This window comes from Psammomys obesus, unplaced genomic scaffold (genome assembly GCF_907164565.1).
Source record: "Psammomys obesus unplaced genomic scaffold, mPsaObe1.curated_primary_1811, whole genome shotgun sequence".
Lineage (NCBI taxonomy): Eukaryota > Metazoa > Chordata > Mammalia > Rodentia > Muridae > Psammomys > Psammomys obesus.
The window spans coordinates 758,381-779,670 of NW_026591643.1; the positions used below are offsets into that span (position 1 = coordinate 758,381).

Consider the following 21,290-nt stretch of genomic DNA (forward strand, 5'->3'; position numbering starts at 1 on the left):
GTGTGTGTGTGTGTGTGTGTGTGTGTGTGTGTGTGTGTGTGTGTGTGAGAGAGAGAGAGAGAAAGAGACAGAGACATAGACACATACACATAACATTGAATAATACTATTATTCCTTAACCTCTACATAAAACAAAGAAATAGTAAATTCTACTTTTGCACTTCTAAATAACTGAGAAATGACGTTTCCAACCAGCCATCTTTGTGCCCTCACCTCCCAAGAGGCAGTCAGTAAGTACTCTTAGGGTTTCTGTTGCTGGACCACAGCACGTTGGGGGGGAAAGGTTTTCTTTAACCTCCCGCCTTCTACCTCTCGGGTCCTTGCTGAGGGAATGGGGGGCAGGAGCTCAGGGTGGGGACTTGGAGCCAGGAACTGAGACAGAAGCCCCAGATGAATACTGCTTGCTGCTGGCTCTTCACGACGTGGTTAGCCTGTTTCCCTACACCACCTAGGACCACGGGGCCAAGGTAGCACTGCCATAATGGCCTGAGGCCCACATCAACCATGAATCAAAAACTGCCTCACAGGCCAACCTAGTGCAAGCATTTTCTCCCCTGAGGTCCCAGCTCGTCAAAGAGCACCAGCCTACCTGAAGCCAACAAAAACCAAGCAGGGCACTACCCACAGTCAACTACAGCAAAACTCCTCAATCAGTTCTGGCCAGCAATGTATTTTGTAACTGTACCTTAAAGACCATAACCAGCACTCAACAATCCATGCTACACGATAACTCACAGCACAGTAAAAACTACAACACGTGAGACCAAATCCAAGAATATGAACAAGTAACAAAAGCAGCAGAGTTACTAGACCATGCTGGACTGGTGGAAAACAGAAGTAAACAAAGGACATGCCTCTTTTCCTGCCTCTTGCTCTTGCAATCCTAACCAGCGTGGCCCCCACCTGTTTACTTTTCTTCCACGCTGTTGCCACTTCATACTGATTGTCAGTTTTCTTAATGACTCACAGCTTACAACTACTCTTAATGTCTTGTGGCTCTTAAAATAAATTTCTCCTTTTCCTAACCAAATCTTTTATTTAAAAAAATAGTTTTCAAAGTGTCTTATAAATCCTTTTAGGAAGGACTGAAGTGGGATTTTTGAGGCCAGCATGCCGGGGCACCCTTTAGTCCCAGCACTCAGGAGGCAGAGGCAGGCAGATCTCTGAGTTACAGTGTGTCCAGGAGAGCAAGAACTACACAGAAGAGACACTGTGCGCGCACACACACAGATTTTCCTTCATTACAAATCCAGTTCCCACACTTAATTAGCTTCCTGTGTCTTCTACTTGACTTATCGCACCCATCTAACTTAATTCTTTACCTCCTGCCTCCCAATGTTTTAAATAAACATTTACTTTTCCCACATTACTCCCTCTTTTTTCAAGCATGGTTCTATTCCAACCAGCTATCACTGAGGCTCAAAGAAAATGACATATTCTGGGATGGGGAGCTACTTTTTGGTACACGTTTTTAGCATAAACACACAGAGGCATCTAAATTCCAGCATTTAGAGAGCCAATGGGAACACTACAAAGCGCAAACAAACACCATCTGTGAGAGGCTCTAGTCCTGGCCTGAGCTCACAGCACTTTCCTCCTTCCCAAGTCTACACTCACAGCTCAGCCATGGCGCTTGCCCATCTGTCTTAATGTCACAGCTGTGTTTACATGTGTGTCTCCTATTCAGAAACTCCGGTCTGCCTGCCGCACTCCGCAACAATACTTGGACCACAGCAGGAGCTGAAGGAATGCCTCCTGAATTAGTGAGTCATCTGCCAATCACGTTCCAGTGTAGTGGGCAAGGAGCCTGCATCTTCCCTGGCATAACAAAACAATTACTGGTTCCCTTCACAGGTTATTCTAACAGGGCAGAAGGTTACATTTACCCATCTGTTTCACAAGGCAAAAATAACATCAACATGGTTGGGGGGAAAAAATCAAGTTTGACACTGAAGAACTAACCTTAGACGTGTTCTCAATCAGCGTGACTCACTGTCTTGCCAAGTCTGAATAAATGACACATTCATTACTGCCCCGTGTATTCTTAGTTCTCACACTGAGCGGTGCGGAGACACGTTACAGCTGAGATATGGACCCCGTCCCTGTGGAGAGCTTTTGAGAACAAGCTGGAACACACCGCGTGGTCCTGTTCTGTGTCGGCAAAGCAAGACAAAGTCGTGCCCCTCAATCCTGGCTCTGCTCACCAGCTGGCCTCGGCACGCAGGCACTGAACTCCACAGGACAGATGTGCGGCCCTAAGCCGTGCACCCATCTTGAGCAGCTAACTTCGAGGGTTACTGTGGCCCTTCCTTAAACTCTGATTCATTTCAAGGCCAACCTAGCCAAGAGGAATGATCAAGGTTGCTGGCTTTGAGTTAAAGTTGCTCTAACTAGTTTTGAGATCAACAATTGCTGCTTCTACGGTTATCGGACTGACTCACAGCCTTCAGCATTAGAGAACAGTAGACATGTATGAATGCACAAATCATGTGACACGGATGAGAAGCTTGTGCAATGTCTCAGCAGAGAGCATCCCGTGGCATTTCTATAGCACAGGAGTGATTCTTCTGGTTTGTGGGCCCACTCAGCACCTGGCTAGTTCATTACCATTAAAGCTGAAAATAGAAAAAAAAAAAAAATAAAAAAAAAAACATCCATTTAGTAAGATCCACCCCACAATTATGCTTTGGAAGCAGATGATGTAACAGATAAAGAATCCTTGAAAAGCAGCCTAAGGTATTTGTGGTGCTGACCAAGAGGCTGTACCACCAACTTTTAACACCTGTTCTCATGTCCTCAGCTATGGCGGCTGGTCATTTTAGGGAACCGGTGTGTATTTCTCTTACAGTGTTGTGGAAACGTGCTCTTCCCAGAGACAAGTAAGATCCTTCCCCAAAGTACTTTCAGAATAGAAAATATTTTCCCCATTAATTTTAAATAAGTAACTAGAAATTCCCATTTACGTTAGTATCTCGCTTTAAAAAGTTGATAGATAAAAATGAGCAGGTCAGCTGCTGCCACAGCAGTTAGGATTTCTAAGGTACCCACCATCACTGGCTCTGGTCTGTAGCAGTCCAGAAAGAGAGGAACCGAATTCGGACAGTGTATTCAAATGCAGGCAGCAGGTTTTCAGTGGGGAGTAAACTCACTCACTGGTTCAGGATAAGCATTGCTTTTTAATGACAAGGAAGTGTCTCAGATGAATAAATGAATGGGAATAGCAAGCAGGTATAAACCTGAAGATGTTAAAATAAAGAGCCAGCATGTTACAGCATGTTACTCATCACTGCATTGCTATCTTAGCACTTGCAGGACATCTTTAGTCTCCGGCCACTGGCTTGCGCACGAGATGCCGGAGCTGACAGCTTCTGGAGAAGCTTATTAAAAGCTCCATTCTACCACACGTTTCTGCAGGTCTCCCAGTCTAGAGAGAGTCTACGCTTGTGTGCACTCCCCTGTTGGCGCATGTGTGAAGGGCAGAGGCTGATGCTGGCGTGCTTTCTAACCTGCCTCTTCATCACAGCACTTGCTTGTTTCCAGATGTCCCTCCTCTCACGGAACCTGAAGCAGTTCCAAGAGCACACAGCGTTGGGCCAGCAGTTCCGACTCTCCTCACTGCGGCTGCAGAAAGTGTCACCACGCCTGGCTTATTTACATGCACACCAGAATCCAACCTCTGGTCCTTGCCTATGTAGAAAGCACTCTAACCAACCAGCCACCTTCAAAGCCCCTTCTGAAGATTTGTCAAGACTGAGACAACACAGTAAAAATCTCCATGAACAAAGGCTAACCTAGGAACACAAACACCGGAGTCTTACAGAGTTTGTTTGTTTGTTTGTTCCTGCCAGTTTCTGTTTTTCACTGTTTCAATTTTGTGACGTGCTTGTATGAAGGTATGAGTATCCATCTCTGTGTATGCATGCATGCATACATGCTTCCATTCTTTTTCAAAGTTAAGCTTGTTCCTCACTTGAACTGATGAATTTCTCACAATAATGCAGTACTCTCTAGGGCCTCTGTGACACATACCCTAGGAAAGGAATGGGCACGCGAAGCTCACAGATAACTAACAGGGTTCTCTATCTGGGAAACAAAAATACAGCTGAATAAAAAACTTTCAGTTGGCACGAGAAAGCAGGAAAGGTAATTTTAAGTTGGACAGATTATTTCAGACTGCCTAAGGAAGGAAAGTGGGCATCAGTCATGGAAAACATCACCTTAGACTTTCTTCATGTTTGTGTTTCCCCCTCTTTATGCCTCAAGCTGACGCATGACTTGATTTTTCAGCACTTCTGATGTGACGCTTGGTATTTAACTGCAATATTCTTTTTGTTCCTTGATGGTCTACACTTCATCCAGTTCACTTTATAGTCCTTTTCTTTCTAATAATGAAGGGTTTGGGGTTTTGTCGTTGTTCTTTTAATGAAAGGTGGTATCAGTTACCAGTGCCTTAAACTACGATTGCATTTTTAAAATTTTTCAAATGAGACAGAAAGTATTTTTAAAATGAACCAACAGTCAAGTGGGGAAACACCTCGTCCATTAACTATCAGAATAAGTTGCTCAGTGTTCTGTGAACCACTTTTTACCAGCCCTCCAAAGTCTAAAGAAGGCCTAGTCAATTTCCTGGGTCCTTGCTGTTTCTAATTAGACTCATTTATTTACTTTCACCAAAATGTTCCCCACTTTAAACTCACTTTCACTTTAGAATTATCCAACAGAGATCCAAGAAAAACATTTCTCATACATAGTAGAGAACAGTGAGCATGGGAAAGGCAAGGTCACAAGCTGGTTTCAACTCCAGCTTTGCTGTGCAGCAACGCTCTGAGTACCATGTCCTTACACAACAGGAGAGAAGCCTGGACCTGCATTTCTCAAGGCTGTCCCTAAGCATTATGCTTGTGAAGAGCAGAGGGCAGTCATCACAACAAGGCTCTTACTTGCACTCCCTCCCATCTTCAGTGTCCATAACTGCATGCCTTACATAGCACAGGTATGAAAACTGAAACCTCACAGTCAGAGCTGTCTATCAGTGAACTAAACTGTTTCCTTTTTATTAAGCAGTGGTCCCTGTCATTGGTATGCCAAGCCCAGAATAAGCGAAGAAGCAGAAGGAAGACAGGGGTGTGACTGCAGTGCTTCTTGCGCTGCAAGCACACAGCAGGTGTGGGTTGTGGGATACCAAGAGGACAAGGCAAGGCAAAGAACTCCGAGAAAGCAGAAGGCAACGACTTCAAAAGAGCAAGAGAAAGAAAAATATTAGAAAAAATTTTGTTGGAAAAAAGATTTGTGCAGTTCTATTTAGAAAAAAAAGTGTATTTTAAGATTTGAGAGAAAAGGAATTTGCTAAAGTAGGCAGCTTAAAAGAGTACAAATGAAAGAGCATGGCATTCTGAAAGATATAAGAAGCATATGTTATGAGTAAGCTGATAAATGCTCACAAAAAGGCAGAACAAAGAGATAATCTGCAAAGCTGGATGAGCCAACCAAAAATCACACAGAAATGTGTGTGTTAGCAGGCATGGGTGCAACCAGGTGTGCTAATCTGAAAGGTAGGTTAGGGGCCTTAAGATAAAAACCTACAGAGTTGTCACAAGGGTTTCAGATTCACCCCCTTTGAAGAGTCAATGTATATATTTCAGAGTTAATCTACGTATTTGAAATGTTATCGTGAGTTCCTTTTCTAACAAAGCACCTTTTTCCAGATGTAGCACCACTATAATCTTTTTCATGCTTATTAACCAAATCTACTCATAGAAAAGTAAACTCAAAAACTAAAAATTCTATGATTTTTAAGAGAATGGAACGGAGACTCAAAAGTTCATCTCAAATGGGCTATTTTCCCCAAAACCAAATCAGTACGAGGCAGATGCAAATATCTCTTGAAATCCTACCTGACAGTTCACAAGCTGCTGAACTTTGATGTGCATTCAACTGCTGCTTCCAGAAGGAACTATGGGCATCACGCGCCTTAGTGGCACCGGGCTAGTGAGTGCTGGCCCGGCTGCTGTGCCGCACACCTGCGAGTCCAAAGTCTGGCACTCGTATTTTGTGCACAAGCACAGGAGTGTTAACAGCACTTGTAAAGGTCGCACTGCAAGGCACACATGTTCTAAGCGTTACAGGCACACCTAGCATTCAAAAGAAAACTATAATCCAGTTCTCACTTCCCAGAGGGAAATGTTTTTAGTGTAACGTGTGGAAAAGCACCACAATCAGGATGGTTTCAAAATGCTCCCTGAGTTAGCTTCGCTAACTTGCGGATAGAGAGCTAACTCCTAGTAGCTGGCACTGAGTATTCGGAGCCCACACTATCATCCCTTTCTCAAAGATTTCTGTGCTACGCAAATAGTTTCTTAGACCTACTACAATTCAATCTTGTGATGTGAGTAGCAGGCTTCAGTTGGGAAGGTTCAAAGCTCACAGCATTACCAATAAAAAGAATTAGAAAGTCTGGTTGACAAAGTGGTAATTAAAGTGTTTTACCCACAAAACCGTAAAAGGCTCGATTCTAAATTAGGCTTTCTGATGAAGGGTGGAGAAGAGGTGGTAAAACACACCACTCAACAGCTGTCAGACACAACATTTTACTCAGAGCACTTTATCTTCACTACTCGGAATGCGCAATCAATAATGAAAGTTAATGATTTCAAGTTTTTCACTAGAATCTTTGCGCTAAATAAATGATCAACAAGCCAATACCTTCACAGGAAAGAAACCTGTCAATAGGTGTTGTCAGCAAGCATTATGATGGCCACAAGGAATACCACAGCACGGTCAACAGAGCCAACACGACCTCTGAACTTTATCCTTATAGAAACAAATACCACTAGCCTTGAAAGACCCTTTACACTGGAGAGAGCACCCTACCCTACAAATTCCTAAATCAGAGAACACTTTTATCAGACGATTAACATTCCCCTAAATCAAATTTGTAATACAAACATTTGAGATATTCAGTTCTTGCCAAGAAGCAAATCAGAATTGCAGAAACCTGAGTCTTTACTAGCCAACTGGTCAGTTTCTATTAGCTAAGATACACTCAACACAGGCTCATACACGTAAACCTTCAACACTCTTAACCTCAAAACAAAGAAACCAACAAACCTACAACACCCTTCTAGTGCTTGAGTGTAAAGCAAACCTAAGAACACCAAAATGGGGTCTGGTTATTTACCCACCGTGTCCTCTCCCAACGCAGCTAAAAACCCCTTCAACGGGAAGAAGCCCGGCCTGCCAGCAGTAGGCAAAGCGCCTGCTCTGCAGCAGGATAACACAGCCAAGTACTTACTACGGTGCTCTACAGTCACGCCATCCCATAATACAACCAGGCTTCAGAGGGGTTAACGGCATCACACAACAGGCACCAGTCCCTCAGCCTAAAAACGCTGTTTGTTGTGCACGACCTTGCCTTGCCTTGCGGGGACACAGCAGCTTCATTCTGATGAACCCCGGGGGAGAGCTAGCTGGGGTCCCGCCTTTCCACAGTTCAGTGCTGCTAACCATCAGCCTCCCATACCACAGCAATGCCCATTTCAGGTGGCTTGTTGTAGGGCGCGCGCGTGTGTGCTGCTTTTGTTCTCAGCTTACATTCAGACCGAGAGAGGAGACAGCACAGTGCTGCTGGGCATCCCCTGGGCCGCTGCAGCAGAGCAACCAACCGATGTGCTCCCGCAGGGCAGCAGTGTCAGCTCAGCAAGCGCGGCAGAGGCTCCGCCTCTGGCAGCACACCTCAGCTGTGTTTAAAGACTCACAAGTGTCCTCTTACCTGAGTGCATAGTCAAGTCCATTTTTTGTGGCTGATACATCAATGGACTGTCTTCGCCTAACGGAAGAACACATTTCTGAACAAACCTCTTTCTTGCTGTCTGGTTATGGCTCTTCTGAGAGATGGCAGAGTTCCTGTCTTCCCCCAGCCTTTTACTCTTCAGAAGTTCTATCAGTGTGAGGGACTGGCTCTTCTTCCCAGCGGGCAGCTCGGCCTTGGTCTCCTCACACTCGTTTAGGAAAGCCAGCCCTTCCTCCTCTGAGGCCGACACCGAGAGCGCCTCTGTCTTCAGGCCGTTCCGGTAGTCATCCAGAGGAAAGCCATTGTGAGACAGGAAGTCGTCTCCCGGCGCCAGCTTCTGAGCTACAAACGGTCTGGGGATAATGCGGCGGCTGCTCAGCGCCTTGAGGATCTTCTCGTACTTCTCCTCGTTCTGCATCATCTCGTTCAGAACACAGATTGGAGACTTATGAGCATCCCACTTAGTTTTCCCAAGTCTTTTCAGATGGCCTCTGACATGATTTGATAACCCAATCTTTGTGTCAAACCAACCACCACAGAGCTGACAAGTATGTTCGGAAGTAGTTTCAGACTTCTCTATAGCTAAAAAAAGATTTGTAAGAGTAGTATCAGACTCTTTTTCAAATCACCATAAATGAATAAACTCAGAAAAAGAAAAATCTGTGATTCTAAGAAGGAGCAGATTCAAACACAAACTTCACCTCCTCTGACTCTGAACAGGTCAGGCCCCAGGCAGCTGCACGTGAACTTACCTTTCCTAACCCGCTTCACAGGCGTCCCTGTGCCAGTTCTTCTGAAATGCTGCATCTTGTCACTTGTGGCTATCTGTTCTGGGGATACAACATGGCGGGCTTCGTAGCTTAGCCCTGCTCTGTGGAGATGCCCACGGACGTGATTGGACAGCCCGACGCCTGTCTCAAAGGTTGCTGGGCAATAAGGACATGACTTCTTCTCCAGAGACAGATCAGTCCAGTGAAAAACGGAGCCGTGTTTCGAAAGAGGCGTTTCTGCACCTTCCAGATGCTGGGCGTCGTGTATGTCGTGTAAGAAGCTGTTGGTGCCACCGTCTTCATAATACTCAAAGTAAAAGCCGTCATTCTGATCATAACTAAGGGCGGCACCGTCTCCGGGGCCCTGGCTCTCCATCTTGCTTTTGAACAGGGGCAGCAAGTTCACATGTTCCTGGCTCAGGTCGGCGTAGGCATCCTCCTCCATGGCCTGTGCGGTGTACTCCCCCAGCTCCACATTCTCCCAGGAACTGTCGTCCTCTGTCTCGTAGCTGTCCTTCTTATCAGCACCGTGGAGCTTCTGCAAAACGACAACGGTCATTTTGTGCAGGAAGTCGGGGTAGCTATCCAGGTCTTCTCCTGCAGAGCGCTCCTTCTTTGAGGCCTTAGCTGCTCTTCTTCCAGGCACACGCTTGTGTTCTTTCATATTTTCTGGCCTTTCGGTGTCTGGGTTATGAGGGTCTGAAATAAAATTATTATGAGAATTACTTGACGATGAAAACAGACGTAAAGAGCTTAATGAATCACCCTCTTTTTGGAAAGGAAGTGGGTCTGATTCACCTGATCTTTTGATCACCCTATAGTTCTCATCCTTGTGTCTATAGAAGTGGCTGCTATTGGCCTTGGCATTGCATTTTTCTTTTGCTGCCTGATGGAAATACTTTGGTTTTTGGTCAGTGCTGCTTTTAACCATGACGTTCTTGGGAGGGGAGCTGTTTTGATGGCACGTACTGACAGCAGACTGGGCGATGCTCTTCCGGGCCTTCTGCACTCTGTGTGGCCTCTTAGGGACCTTTGAGAAGTGGCCTGACTGTGCACTCACCCCAAGGGCTCGCTTAACGTCTTGCTTTAGAGCGGAGTTCTTTGGAAATGTGGTTGACGGGTGTTTGACTACTGGCTTCGCGCCGTCGGGATCCGAAGCTTCCTCGGGGACATCGCTTTTTCTTTTGTCAAGTCCAAGAGGATTGCCAAAGGAGTCAACACATGCGGGGGAATGCAAGTACTGCACGTGCTTCTTCAGGACGCTTCTGGTCGACGCGCTGAACGGGCACAGCTTGCACAGGTAGGCGGCCGGCTTTCTGGCTGCCGTGACAGACTCCTTGGCGGAGGTCTTCTTCTGCGCCTTCCTGTGGGCCGCGTCCGACATGACCACGGCGCACTTCACCGCGGCCCCGTGCGCCACGGCACGATGGCCCTCCAGCTCGTTCTCCGTCACGGCCATGAAGTTGCACTCTTCACAGCAGTAGTACCTTTTGTCCTTCTCGTGCGTCTTGGCATGCTGCACGAAGGTCTTGGGGCAGTTGGTGCCAAACACGCACTGCGGGCACTGCAGGCGCGCACTGCGGCCCTCGTCCTGCAGCTCCCGGAGCTCGCGGATCTCCTCCATCAGCTTCTGCCGGCGCTCCTGGTGGATGATCATGTGCTTAAGCAGCGAATTGCGGTCGCGGAACGTCCGCCCGCACTCCCTGCAGGCGTACGGCCTGGGGACGTTGAGGTGGCGGAAGTGGCTGTTCCCGTCCAGGTGGTACATCATGTGCCTGTGCAGGTGCTTCTTCTCCCGGAAGTTCACGTTGCACTTTGTGCAGGGGTAGAAGGACGGCTCTTCCGGACTGAAGGCGGCAGGTGACTCAGAATCACTCTCTTCACATTTCTTTTTGAAGGTATTGGAAATAAAAGTGCGAGTATCAACTGGGGAGCCCTCGTCTCCACGCTTGTCGGAGCCGTAAACCAGACGCTGGAAAGTGTCCACAGACTCCCCGTCTTCATCGGCCGCTTCGGGCTTCACCTTCGATAGTGTGTATTTCTGTGAGTCTGCGGCTTGTCCCTCCGAGTTCTGCCCTCGAAAGTCCACTTCTACCATTTTTGATTTATTGGGTACACGATTACAATCACGGAAACAGTCCTCTGTATAGCGTGTTATTTTGCTTACATCCATTTTTCGCTTTCTCTTTTTTTCTAGACCTGCTACTTTAGAGTGAACTGGGGGTGTATCCACGGTTTCTTCATTACTCATAAGAAACTGAATGAACTCTTTTTGGGGATCCCAGTTTGCATCATTTTCTGACCTAAATTCATCTGTACCTGAGGAAATTCCTGCTAATGTATTGACACAACCATCTTCCACCAATATGTCTTCATTGCCCTCACCCACCTCTACTTGGTTTAGTAAAGTGCTCTCTGCCTTCACACCATTCCCTTCTGAATTCTGAACATCACAACCAACTAAAGCAGAGGTAGGTAATTTAATGGAATGGGTTGGAGTCTTAGCATGTGCTACATCTGATACCAAGAACAGGACTTGGTGTGGACTTGCTTTTTCTGGCGTAGACTCTAGCTGCAGGTCGGCTGCTGCCTGAGCCGAACAAGACTCTGTGGCCGGCTGGTCCACGGGCTGTCCAGTGCTTAATGAAACACTACCTTCATTCACACTGGAAGTCTTTGTTAAGGAGGAGCGTGAAACTGGTCCATTAACAACAGCTCCTGCAGCCAAGGTAAAGTTTTCACTAGAAACAGTAGGAGAGCCGGAAGGTATAAACAAAGCAGACCGGCCCCCAGTTAAGGCTTTTTCTGAGGCGTCCTCTGACAGTTCTTCAGACAGAGTCAGTGAACTGTCTCTTTGTAATGACGTCTGACACTCTTTTGGTTTATGGACCCCACTGCTGTCGTCTGGGAGTTCTTCTTTAGCACCAGTAAGATCGGTGTTTATCTTCAATTCATCCATATTGTTGGCAAGATCATTTAACACATTTAGTCTAGAAAATGGAAAACAAATATTCAGATTTGCATGAAAGAAATGCTATTGGAACGTATGGAAAGTTGGCTTAATTTTCTATTCTTTATATTGTAGATATTAATAATTTTCAAGGAATTATTAAACACTTTAGAAATATTTTTAAAGCAAATAGTGCTACCTGTGCTTTCTTTACACACACACACAGACCACCTAGAGAAATGCAGCATACACCCGCAGACAATATGAATGAATGCATTACACACTGAAAAGTTTAAAATATCATGCATAAATTTATAATAAAAAGAATTCTCTGGCTTGAACAGATTTACTAAGGACAGTTCTCTATGTACAGTAGAAGAACTGGGATTATCAAATACTATAAAACCAAACAATTTTATCACCTGAAAGCTCACATCTGGAGGAAGACTAACAAAAAACTATACAGTAAACAAGTTGGGCCAAATATATATTTGCAATCAACATCACTGGCTTACTTAGGTATAAAATAGTAATTTTTACCATGAATTATTTAGAACTGTTTTGCTCAAGATAGTGTTCTGAAAAAGCTCTACCAACTATAAACGTGCTTTGTTCATGAGGTTCCAGTTATTCTTTATTCGAGTTAGTCTTAGTTGTAAGTCACTAATGTTGAAATTACTGAAGTTTTATGCTAAAATGCCATACTCTGAGATGATTTTATAATCTAACAGTAGTGCAGAGGCCTGAAACTTTTTACGCTGAGATGCCATAAACAGTGTATTCACTCACAGTGTAGGCGAACACGTCAAGCGCTCTGACCGTGTACTGAACTGTTACAGGGAGCCTCCCACGCAGCTGTGAGGGCGGGCTTCCACACGGCTCCTCAAGAAGTGGGCACACCCTACAAGAGCTGGTCCTTAACTCTCAGGGCAGGGCACGACTTGGCCGCCATCAGGTTTCGCAGAACCACATGGTAAAGGCTCTGGGCAGTGTTCATTAAATAAAGGACTAAGGGTTGGATATGTAAGAACAATTGCAAAACCAAAATCGAAAGAAAAACCTACGAAATCTGGACAGTCCATTCAAACACAAGCCCAGCCCCACCACAGTCTGGACTCTTTTGAGTCGGCAACTATGCCACTGCCTAAACAGTACTGGCCAACCGCACGGCCGTCAGCACGGCTCCTTCCTGCTCCACACACACACAGTTCCTGAACACTTGCTACGTGCCAGGCACAGCTGCAGTATTTAGACACAGTAGTAAACAAAACAGACTTGGTTTCTGCTCTTCAGTTAGGAACAAACCTTTCACATCGTCTTGGCAGTATTTTACACCTGTATAATGAACAATACTATTTTAAGACAGCAAGGCTCTAAAGTTCAACTCAGAAATTAAGATATTTGAAGTAAATTTCACCTGGAGTATGAATTTCAGGCTTTGTAAAACATTAACTCTAGCACAAGAATAAAAGATTTGTAATAACTATGTCACTTCAAAACTTAGAAAAATACATTATTATTTCAACAAAATATTTAATAAATGTTTCAAAGATTACTAACAAGTTATAATAAAGATATTTCTATGGCATTATTTATACCAATCATTCCTTCCCTCACACATTTTAGAATTCTGCTTTAAAACTGGCAAACTTCCACAGTAATAAAAATAGACTTCCAATAAGATCATGCTCAACAACATCACCCCAAAATGGTGCTAATGCAGCACCCAGCAGGCGTCTACATCACAAACACAGAAGTTGAAGATGGGCAGCTCATAAACACGCGTGAGGGAAGTGCATAATGTCAAAAGCAAAGTGGGGTTGATGCTGTCCTGTGACCAGTCCTGGTTAGGAGAAAAGTAAAAATGCCTCAATGTTAACAACCTCAGAAATCTGTGATGAATGATAGTTTCTTAACTAGCCTGAAAGACACTTTCTGTTTCTATTTATTATAATCAGAGGTAGTCAAATATATGCTCAGTCAATTTGAAGCCTGTATTAGCTTTTCTCAACAGGAAGCAGCGTTGCTAACGAAGTGGTAAATTCAGCGTTAATGAGTGGCTTCACTGTTACCACCTCAGAGGTAAAGCCTTCCATGTTCTGTGCTCTCCCCATCTGTTCTGGTGTTAGGGGTTGAAGGAGGGAACAGACGCCTTCCATTTAAAGCAACTTCATCGGTACCCCCTGAACAGCAGGGTGACAAACGATGAGAATACCATGTCGATTTGGAGGCAGCATTCTTATTACCAGAACAGCTTAATAAGATCTCCTAACTTCACACTCTGAACATACCAAGTCATTTCTCTCAAAACATATTAAAAATACATGTGCACAACATATTTGATCTACAAAACATAGCTAGTTTTTTTTTAAAAAAAAAAAAAAAAAAAGGAAAACTAAATTACACTGTTAAAACATAAAACCTGGTTTTTACCCGTCAGTTTTTCTTCACGTCTACATAATGAAATATGGCTTGACTATCCACAAATTCACAACCATCTCTACTCAAGAGAAATTACTTTTTAGTTAAGTGGCAAGGCTTTCTTAGACCACTGGAAAATGACAATTTATTTCACCAACTGGAAAACCTGCCGTAAGAAATGGATTCTGCAATCAGTGTTTAGGAACAGCTAAAATTTTTCTGGGTTTAATTTTCCTATGCTATTCTGACTATAAAATGCTTCAAGTGTTTTACATAATCCTTAGGCACAGTGAAAACAATGCATCATCACCCTCTGAGGCGCTGAATGAAGGATCTATAGTCCTGACATCTACTGCCTTGGACTGAAGGAGGATTGTGCTCGTCCAGGAAAGAAAGCATTTGACCCGTAATAATTTTACACCTTCTCAAAGTCTTCAACCACCTCTATATGGACAAGTACGTACGTACGTACGTACGTACAGCTGAGCTACTGGCCGCAGTCTGTTCCTCTAACAAAGAAGAAACCAAACGGAGACAAGCATTCTCATTAAATTTAAGGAAGCTAACTGGGGCAAGAGGCTTATTTCAGTGGTTAGAGCACTGGCTGCTCTTCCACAGGAGCCAGGTTCAATTCCAGCACCCACATGGCAGCTCACAACTGTCTGCAACTCCAGTTCCAAAGAATCCGACACCCTCACACAAAGAAACAGGCAAGCAAAAACCAATGCACATAAAAATAAATAAATCATTAAAATATACTTAAAAATAAAAAGAAAGGAAGCCAACAACAAACTAAAACATACTATAATGGCAAATGTTTAAATTTTTTCAAATTCAGAGAACTTGAATTTAATTAATTCAAAGTAACCCTTAAGATTCTTTAATGTTTAGACAGCACTACTAAAATCCTTCTATAATCACAGAATCACAGACCACAGACCTTTCCTCTTAACTGAATTTAAGCATGTTCTTTTAAAAATGCGCACATTTTTTCTAAAGCTGCAAATGGGGGTTTAAATCTACATAAAATGCACTTCAGCGTCTAGAAGCATAATGAGCTCCGCAGCTATGGCCGCCTCCAGTCATACAGCGTGAGCACGGAGAACAGTACAGAGGTCAGAGCTGTCTTCAGCATGACAGATCATCACTTACATGCCTCAAGCTAGCCTTATTGTCTCAGAAATCTCAAACATCAGTATTTCTGCAAACTATCAGCACTTGCTATAACACCCTCACTACACTACATCTTGAGGTTACTACAGAAGAAATGAGGTGATAATTGCATATTAACATAATTATTCTGTAATCCCTCTGAGCAAGCTTCCTAGGTCACTCAGTAATTCAGATTAGATACAACCTTCCTGTCATCAAATCTATGCTGTCCACTTTCTGTTCATGAATAATTCTTTTCTGATAAAAATTAGCTTAATTTCATTCTCTTATGTACATTATTAATTGTATTTATTGCAAGTAGGCTAACATTTTGTGGTACTTATTACATAAGGTCAACCTTTGTCATATGGTATAACTTCACATAAAAAGTAGTATAATTCTGCCCTCATTCTAAGTTAGCTCATTAGTAACTGTATTGCACAGCTATAAATAAATTATAATGTTGCCCAGTAGCTGAGTCCTAGTCAGGTTTTCCCAAACCCTATGTTCATTTACATTATCCTTAGAACACATGAAAACTTCAACATATAAGACTGGCTCAAAGAGAGAAAACCATTCACCAACTGTCATCTTTAACTGCAAAATAAATCCAAATTAACTACATTTAAGTCACTATGGCAAGTAAGTCTTGTAAGTACTATACCCAATGTAACAACACAGAAATATAAGTTTCACCCAGATTCTACTGGAAAGGGTTCACAATTAAACTACTGAAAGCCTGTCATAGAAAGCAGAACACATAGTTAGTATGTTCGGATTATAAGGATGGAATTTTACCTTAAATTAAGAATAGTCACGAAGAGGAAACCCTTGACACCGAAGATGGCTGTCTTATACAAAAGCCCACTAAAATGGCTCAGCAGGTAACTACTGTGTAGAGGAATTTTAACCCAATAACCTGGCTGCTTGATCACTTCCAAAGACCTTGTAGGTCTGTGTGATCCATCTGGAATAGAGACACACCACCCACCTTTAATCCCTCTGGTTGGAATACAGACAGACCCTTAGTACACACCTTTAACCCCAAACATTGACATCTGATTGAGGGACAAAATAAAATGACTGGATCAGAGAGATTCAACCAAACAAGACACTCCCACTCCTAGGAGACCAGCGCAGGAAAGCAAGGCCACTAAGAGAGCACAGGGAAAGGCAGCGGGAAGGTGGAGCGCAGTGGCCGTTGTCCAAGCACAGCACTCTAGCGAGAAGCCCAGAGAAACCAAACTGAATCAGCCAGCGAGGAGAGCAGCGTGAGCCAGAACAGCGGAGTTGAAACAGTCAGCCAGAGCTCAGAAAGAGCTAGAAAAGGCCAGTGATTCAGCAGGAACCCACAGTGACAGCAAATACATCTGGTGAATAAAAGATACTTGCACAACTCGCCAGGACTGAGGAACAGCAGTGAGGATGAGGATCAAGGAAGATCTCTCACTAAGGTCTTCTCTAACACGAATGACACATGGTAATGTGACTGCACCACTAACCTGCAACAGCAGTGGAAACGAGGAGGACGTAACTGCTGCACCTCACACACGCTCCAATTTCAGAATTATCTGAAGCAATCTTTTAGTAAGGCCTTGGAACACACTGACACAGTGACCTTGGGCAATGAAAATACAGCACTAACGCGACTAACACGTTGAAACCACAGAGCTATCTCCTACTGTGAAAACTTTTAAGAATCCTAAGGCCAAACAGCAAACACATGTAGATAACTACAAAAATGGTGCGTATGATGGGGCACAGGATGAAACAAAAACAGTGTAGAAAGACAAATTATGTATAGTCTTGGTTTTAGTAGAAACAGTGCAAGGCAAGATTTCCGAGCACGTCTCTATCTCCGTATTGCAACCAGCACAGATAGACGTGCAGGTCAGAAGACAACTTCACAGAGTCACTTCTCCCGTTCCAACATGCGGGCCTGGGGCAGACCTCAGATCTTCAGGCTGGTAGCAAGAGCCTGTCCTCCCTGAGCCACCCACCCGCTCTTCTTTTATACAGTTATTCTACATCCTTCCACCCTACGACTTCCTGGTGTTAGAAGTAAAACTCAGAAACCAGAAATTCGGCAGGACTGTATGTTAGCATCTGAGGAAATGCCTCCGTACATCTGAGCAAGAAACCCTGGCTGGGGCACAGGCCCTAGGGGTGGCCCTAGCTGTTATTTTGCTTAATGGATGTAGTATCAAAATGTCCTCTAAAATGTGTATCTCCACACCCATTGGTTAGAGCAGCCATCAGACCCTACCAGAGAAGTTCTCTCTAAGAGGATGAGGGTGAACACAGGAACTCACAAGCCGTCACAATGTGAGTGTCTTGGGAGCCACGAAAAGAACACCTGCATCAACAGCAGCACCCAATCCTTGGAAGAGCGGGGGAGGAATATTCTAGGGGTGGGGGTGAGGGAGGGCCAGCGCACAGCACTGTCCCTGGACAGGACGCTGCACTTATGTGCTCTCAGCAGCCGTGGCTGCCTCAACAAGACCCGTACACAGCAAGCCAGTCAGCACTCAAGCCCAGGGGGAGCCCTGGACAGATGACGGTGCCTGAGGAGGACAGGCAATGCTCTTTAAGCGGGTGGTCCTACACTCTTGAATATATGGACAACGCAAATTAAAACTCCGGAGAGGTGATCTAGTGTTAGAAGGAAGAGGTCAAGACAATCAAAATACATTACAGACATATAGGAGTCTCAAATAATTATCAGTATTTTTTAATTTTAAAAACCCATCATTTTTATTATAGTTAAAACCACTTATTAAAGTTTGTTTGATATTTCTTCATTGATTTGTGTGCCATTTGTAAGTGACTGTTTAGACTCCGAGTGCTTGGGGGAATTTTCCAAATCCCTCTCTGGTTTTATTTCTAGTTAAAGTTCACTGTAATCAGTGAGAAGATATTGAAGTATCTCTACTCTCTAAAAAAATAAATAAATAAAATTAAGAAAAGTAAATCCTGAAGGTTTTGTAAAAATGTTCCATTTCAACTGATCTTCAATTCGTATAAAATTTCAAAGAGCCCTGAGCAGCAAATCTAGCATGAAAAAGGCAAGCCAAGTACATTCTGAGTTCAAGTTCTTATTAAGCTATAGTAATGAGTGGTAGTGGCAGAAAAGCAAGGGTATAGACTGATGGACTCTATTTCAGAGTTCAGGAATCAATCAATCAATCAATCAATCATTCTATGGCAAACTGGTTTTTCAGCAGGGCATTAAGATAGAATTGTCTTTTGAACCACACCAAATATTAAAACAAAAATGTTCAACAGTCTGAATACCCAGTACTGGAAGGCAGAGGCAGGAGGATCTCTATGAGTCCAAGGCCAGCCTGGTCCACAGAGTGAGTTTCAGGCCAACAGGGCTATTCGGTGAGACCCTGTCTCTGAAAACAAAACCAAAAAACAGCAAAGAAAACAAAACTTTGTGTAAATGTAGCACAATTTCTGTATCCATTCCTCTGCTGAGGGACACCTGGGTTGTTTCCAGATTCTGGCTATTTCGAATAAAGCTGCTACAAACATAGTTGAGCAAATGTCCTTGTTGTGCACTTAAGCATCTTTTGGATATATGCTTAGGAGTGGTGTAGCTGGATCTTGACGGAGCACTATTCCTAGTTGTGTGGGAAAGCAACAGACTGATTTCCAAAGTGGTTGTACAAGTTTACATTCCCACCAGCAATCGGAGGAGGGTTCCCCTTTCTCCACATCCTTTCCAGGATGGAGGAGCAGCCTTACCAGGCCACAGAGGAAGACAATGCAGCCAGTCCTGATGAGATTTGATAGGCTAGGGTCAGAGCCTGAAGGCAAGGAGGACCTCCCCTATCAGTGGACTGGGGGAGGGGCATGGGAGGAGAAGAGGAAGGGATTGTGGGAATGAGAGGGCATGTGGGACAGGGCTACAGCTGGGATATGAGGTGAATAAATTGTAATAACTAAATATTAAAAAAATAAAGGAAAAGAGAAAACAAAACAAGAGCAAATCTTAATAGTAGAGTCCAATTCATAAAACTCCTAGAAGATGGCATGAGATATGGATTCTTATCTTTGACATCAAAAGCACAGGAGCAGGGAGAGAAATGAGAAACACGGACTTTATCAAAATAAAGAACCTATGCAAGCACTGTGGCCTCCACCTTTTTCCCCAGCACTTGGGAGGCAGACACAGGCAGCTCTCCAAGTTCAAGGCCAGCCTGAGCTACAGAGCAAGCTCCAGGACAGCCACAGAGGGAACCCACATCTTGAAAATGTACCTGTGTATTAAGGAGCCTTATTTAAATGCATTAGAATAAATGTTAAATAGTCAAGGTATATGGAAGACAACCAACAGATTTGATCAAATTGTCTGTTTAAAGAAGATCTAGAAATAGCCAACAAGCCAATGAAAACATGTTTCACTTTATGGTCACTAATGAAATAAAAATCAAGGCCTCAAAAAGATACTCATAAGATCATTATAGATTAATATCCGTTATTAATGTTATCCATTATAATAATACATTATTACATAATAGGTATTATGTATTAGCATTGGTTATTATTATGGCAAAAACAACACACTAGAAACATCCCAGTGTAGAGAAAACTGCGAGATCAGAGACCCTCACACCCTGATGACAAGGGAAGCGCCCATCTTTGGTTCTGAAATGGCTAAATGAAACCATGTGACCAGCTGCTCAACACCTAGACAACATACCCAGCAAAAAGGAAAATTTGTGTTCAGAGAACTTGTTCTTCAATACCAGCAACTACACCCGGAACCTACAGATTGGGCTCGTACTACAACACTGAACTGTATCGCACACCCAGTCCTTACCCTTTGAGAGACTGTCCCACGAACTTGCCCGGGGTTGGCCTTCACCTCACTTGGCAGTCCAGGCATGCCTTTAACTTGCAACCAAGCTTCAGCTCCCAAAGTGCTGGAGCTGCACCATGGAGCTGCACCACGGAGAAACTCACATGGAGATATTTATAGCTTGTATTTACAAAAGCCAAAAGATGGGAAAACCCAACTGGCCAGCAAGCGGTGAATGGATAATGCGCCATATCTACAATGGAATGCTCTTCAAGCACAAAGAGAGACAAATGCAAGCTACAGCTCGGGTCAATAAGCCAAGCAGAAGTCGCTAATCACAAGCGGTCACTAACTGAGCCTTTTCATATAAAATACACAGAATAAGAAAATTTATCCAGAGACGGAAGTAAACACACCAAGTGATAAAGGAAAGAACAGGAAATGATCATCTGATAGACATGCATTTTATGGGGTGACCAAACAATTTAGACACTTTACCAGTTGGCGATTGCTCAAAACTGTGAGTACACTACACACCACTAAAAATGCTTACTTATACGTTATGTGAATTTCATTTCAGTTCTTAAAGAGAAGAGCAGTCATAAAATGTGGTGCGTCCTGTCACTATCCAACATAGAAGAGACTTTTCCTTCCTAGATCTCACCCAGCCTAACCCCAAATCACACAACAGGTTCTTCGTAATGCAAATTACCGAGATGCCCCACAGCGTGGGCTTTCTCTTAGGAACAGAAAGACCACTAGCTTTCTCTAGCTTTCTGGCTAGACAGCACTCAACAGAAACAACAGAAGCCAGGCCAGGGGACTAACATCCTAGATAAGAGAGACATCAGTAACAGTAGGTGGGGATTGAGCTCCGTGGCAGAGTCATGTGTGGAAACCTGGTCCCTCATGCAGCAGCATGGCCAGGCAGTGAGAAGCGAACAGATGAAGGGCGTTGTCTTGGGTGGCAGCTCCAGCGTACTCAGGCGCAGCTCTCCCTACAGCCAGGTGACGCTTGAGCTGTACCTCGTGGACCAAAGCCTGAGCTCTGGCCTTCCAAGTCTGTGCCGCTCAAGATCTGTGCTCATCTAAGTGAACCAGTCCGAGGTATCTGTGACAGCAGTGCAAGCACTGACTAAGAAAACAGGTTAATCCAACACGAAGAAAGAAAAAGGCAAAAATAATGTCTCACTGATACTAGAGCGTATGTCATTAAACTCACCTGTAATGCAGATAAACTGAGTAAAGGGGAAGGGACTACACGTGGCATTAAAGTACTTTAGATCTTGATTCTCCGAAAAGATTAAAACAACTTAATTAAATTAAAATCTTACAGACAAGCACGTAATCCTCAAGGGTAAGTCTCCAAAGTGTGCTCTGAGGACCACTGGGGATCCCCAA

At 43.9% G+C, this 21,290-nt stretch overlaps 1 protein-coding gene across 10 annotated transcripts in view; it reads right to left on the reverse strand.

The window, feature by feature from the left end:
- Window positions 1-21,290, reverse strand: part of Znf644 (zinc finger protein 644) — a 72,025-nt gene that overhangs the window by 9,770 nt on the left and 40,965 nt on the right. For 8 of the 10 annotated variants that reach the window (XM_055611568.1, XM_055611570.1, XM_055611572.1 and 5 more), the window contains 2 exons: window positions 8,542-11,549; window positions 7,769-8,371 (listed from right to left, as the gene is read on the reverse strand). In XM_055611568.1, coding sequence (XP_055467543.1) covers window positions 7,769-8,371; window positions 8,542-11,549 — 3,611 coding nt within the window. The remainder of the gene's footprint in view (window positions 1-7,768; window positions 8,372-8,541; window positions 11,550-21,290) is intronic. The other 2 variants (XM_055611576.1, XM_055611577.1) reach the window with 2 other exon arrangements.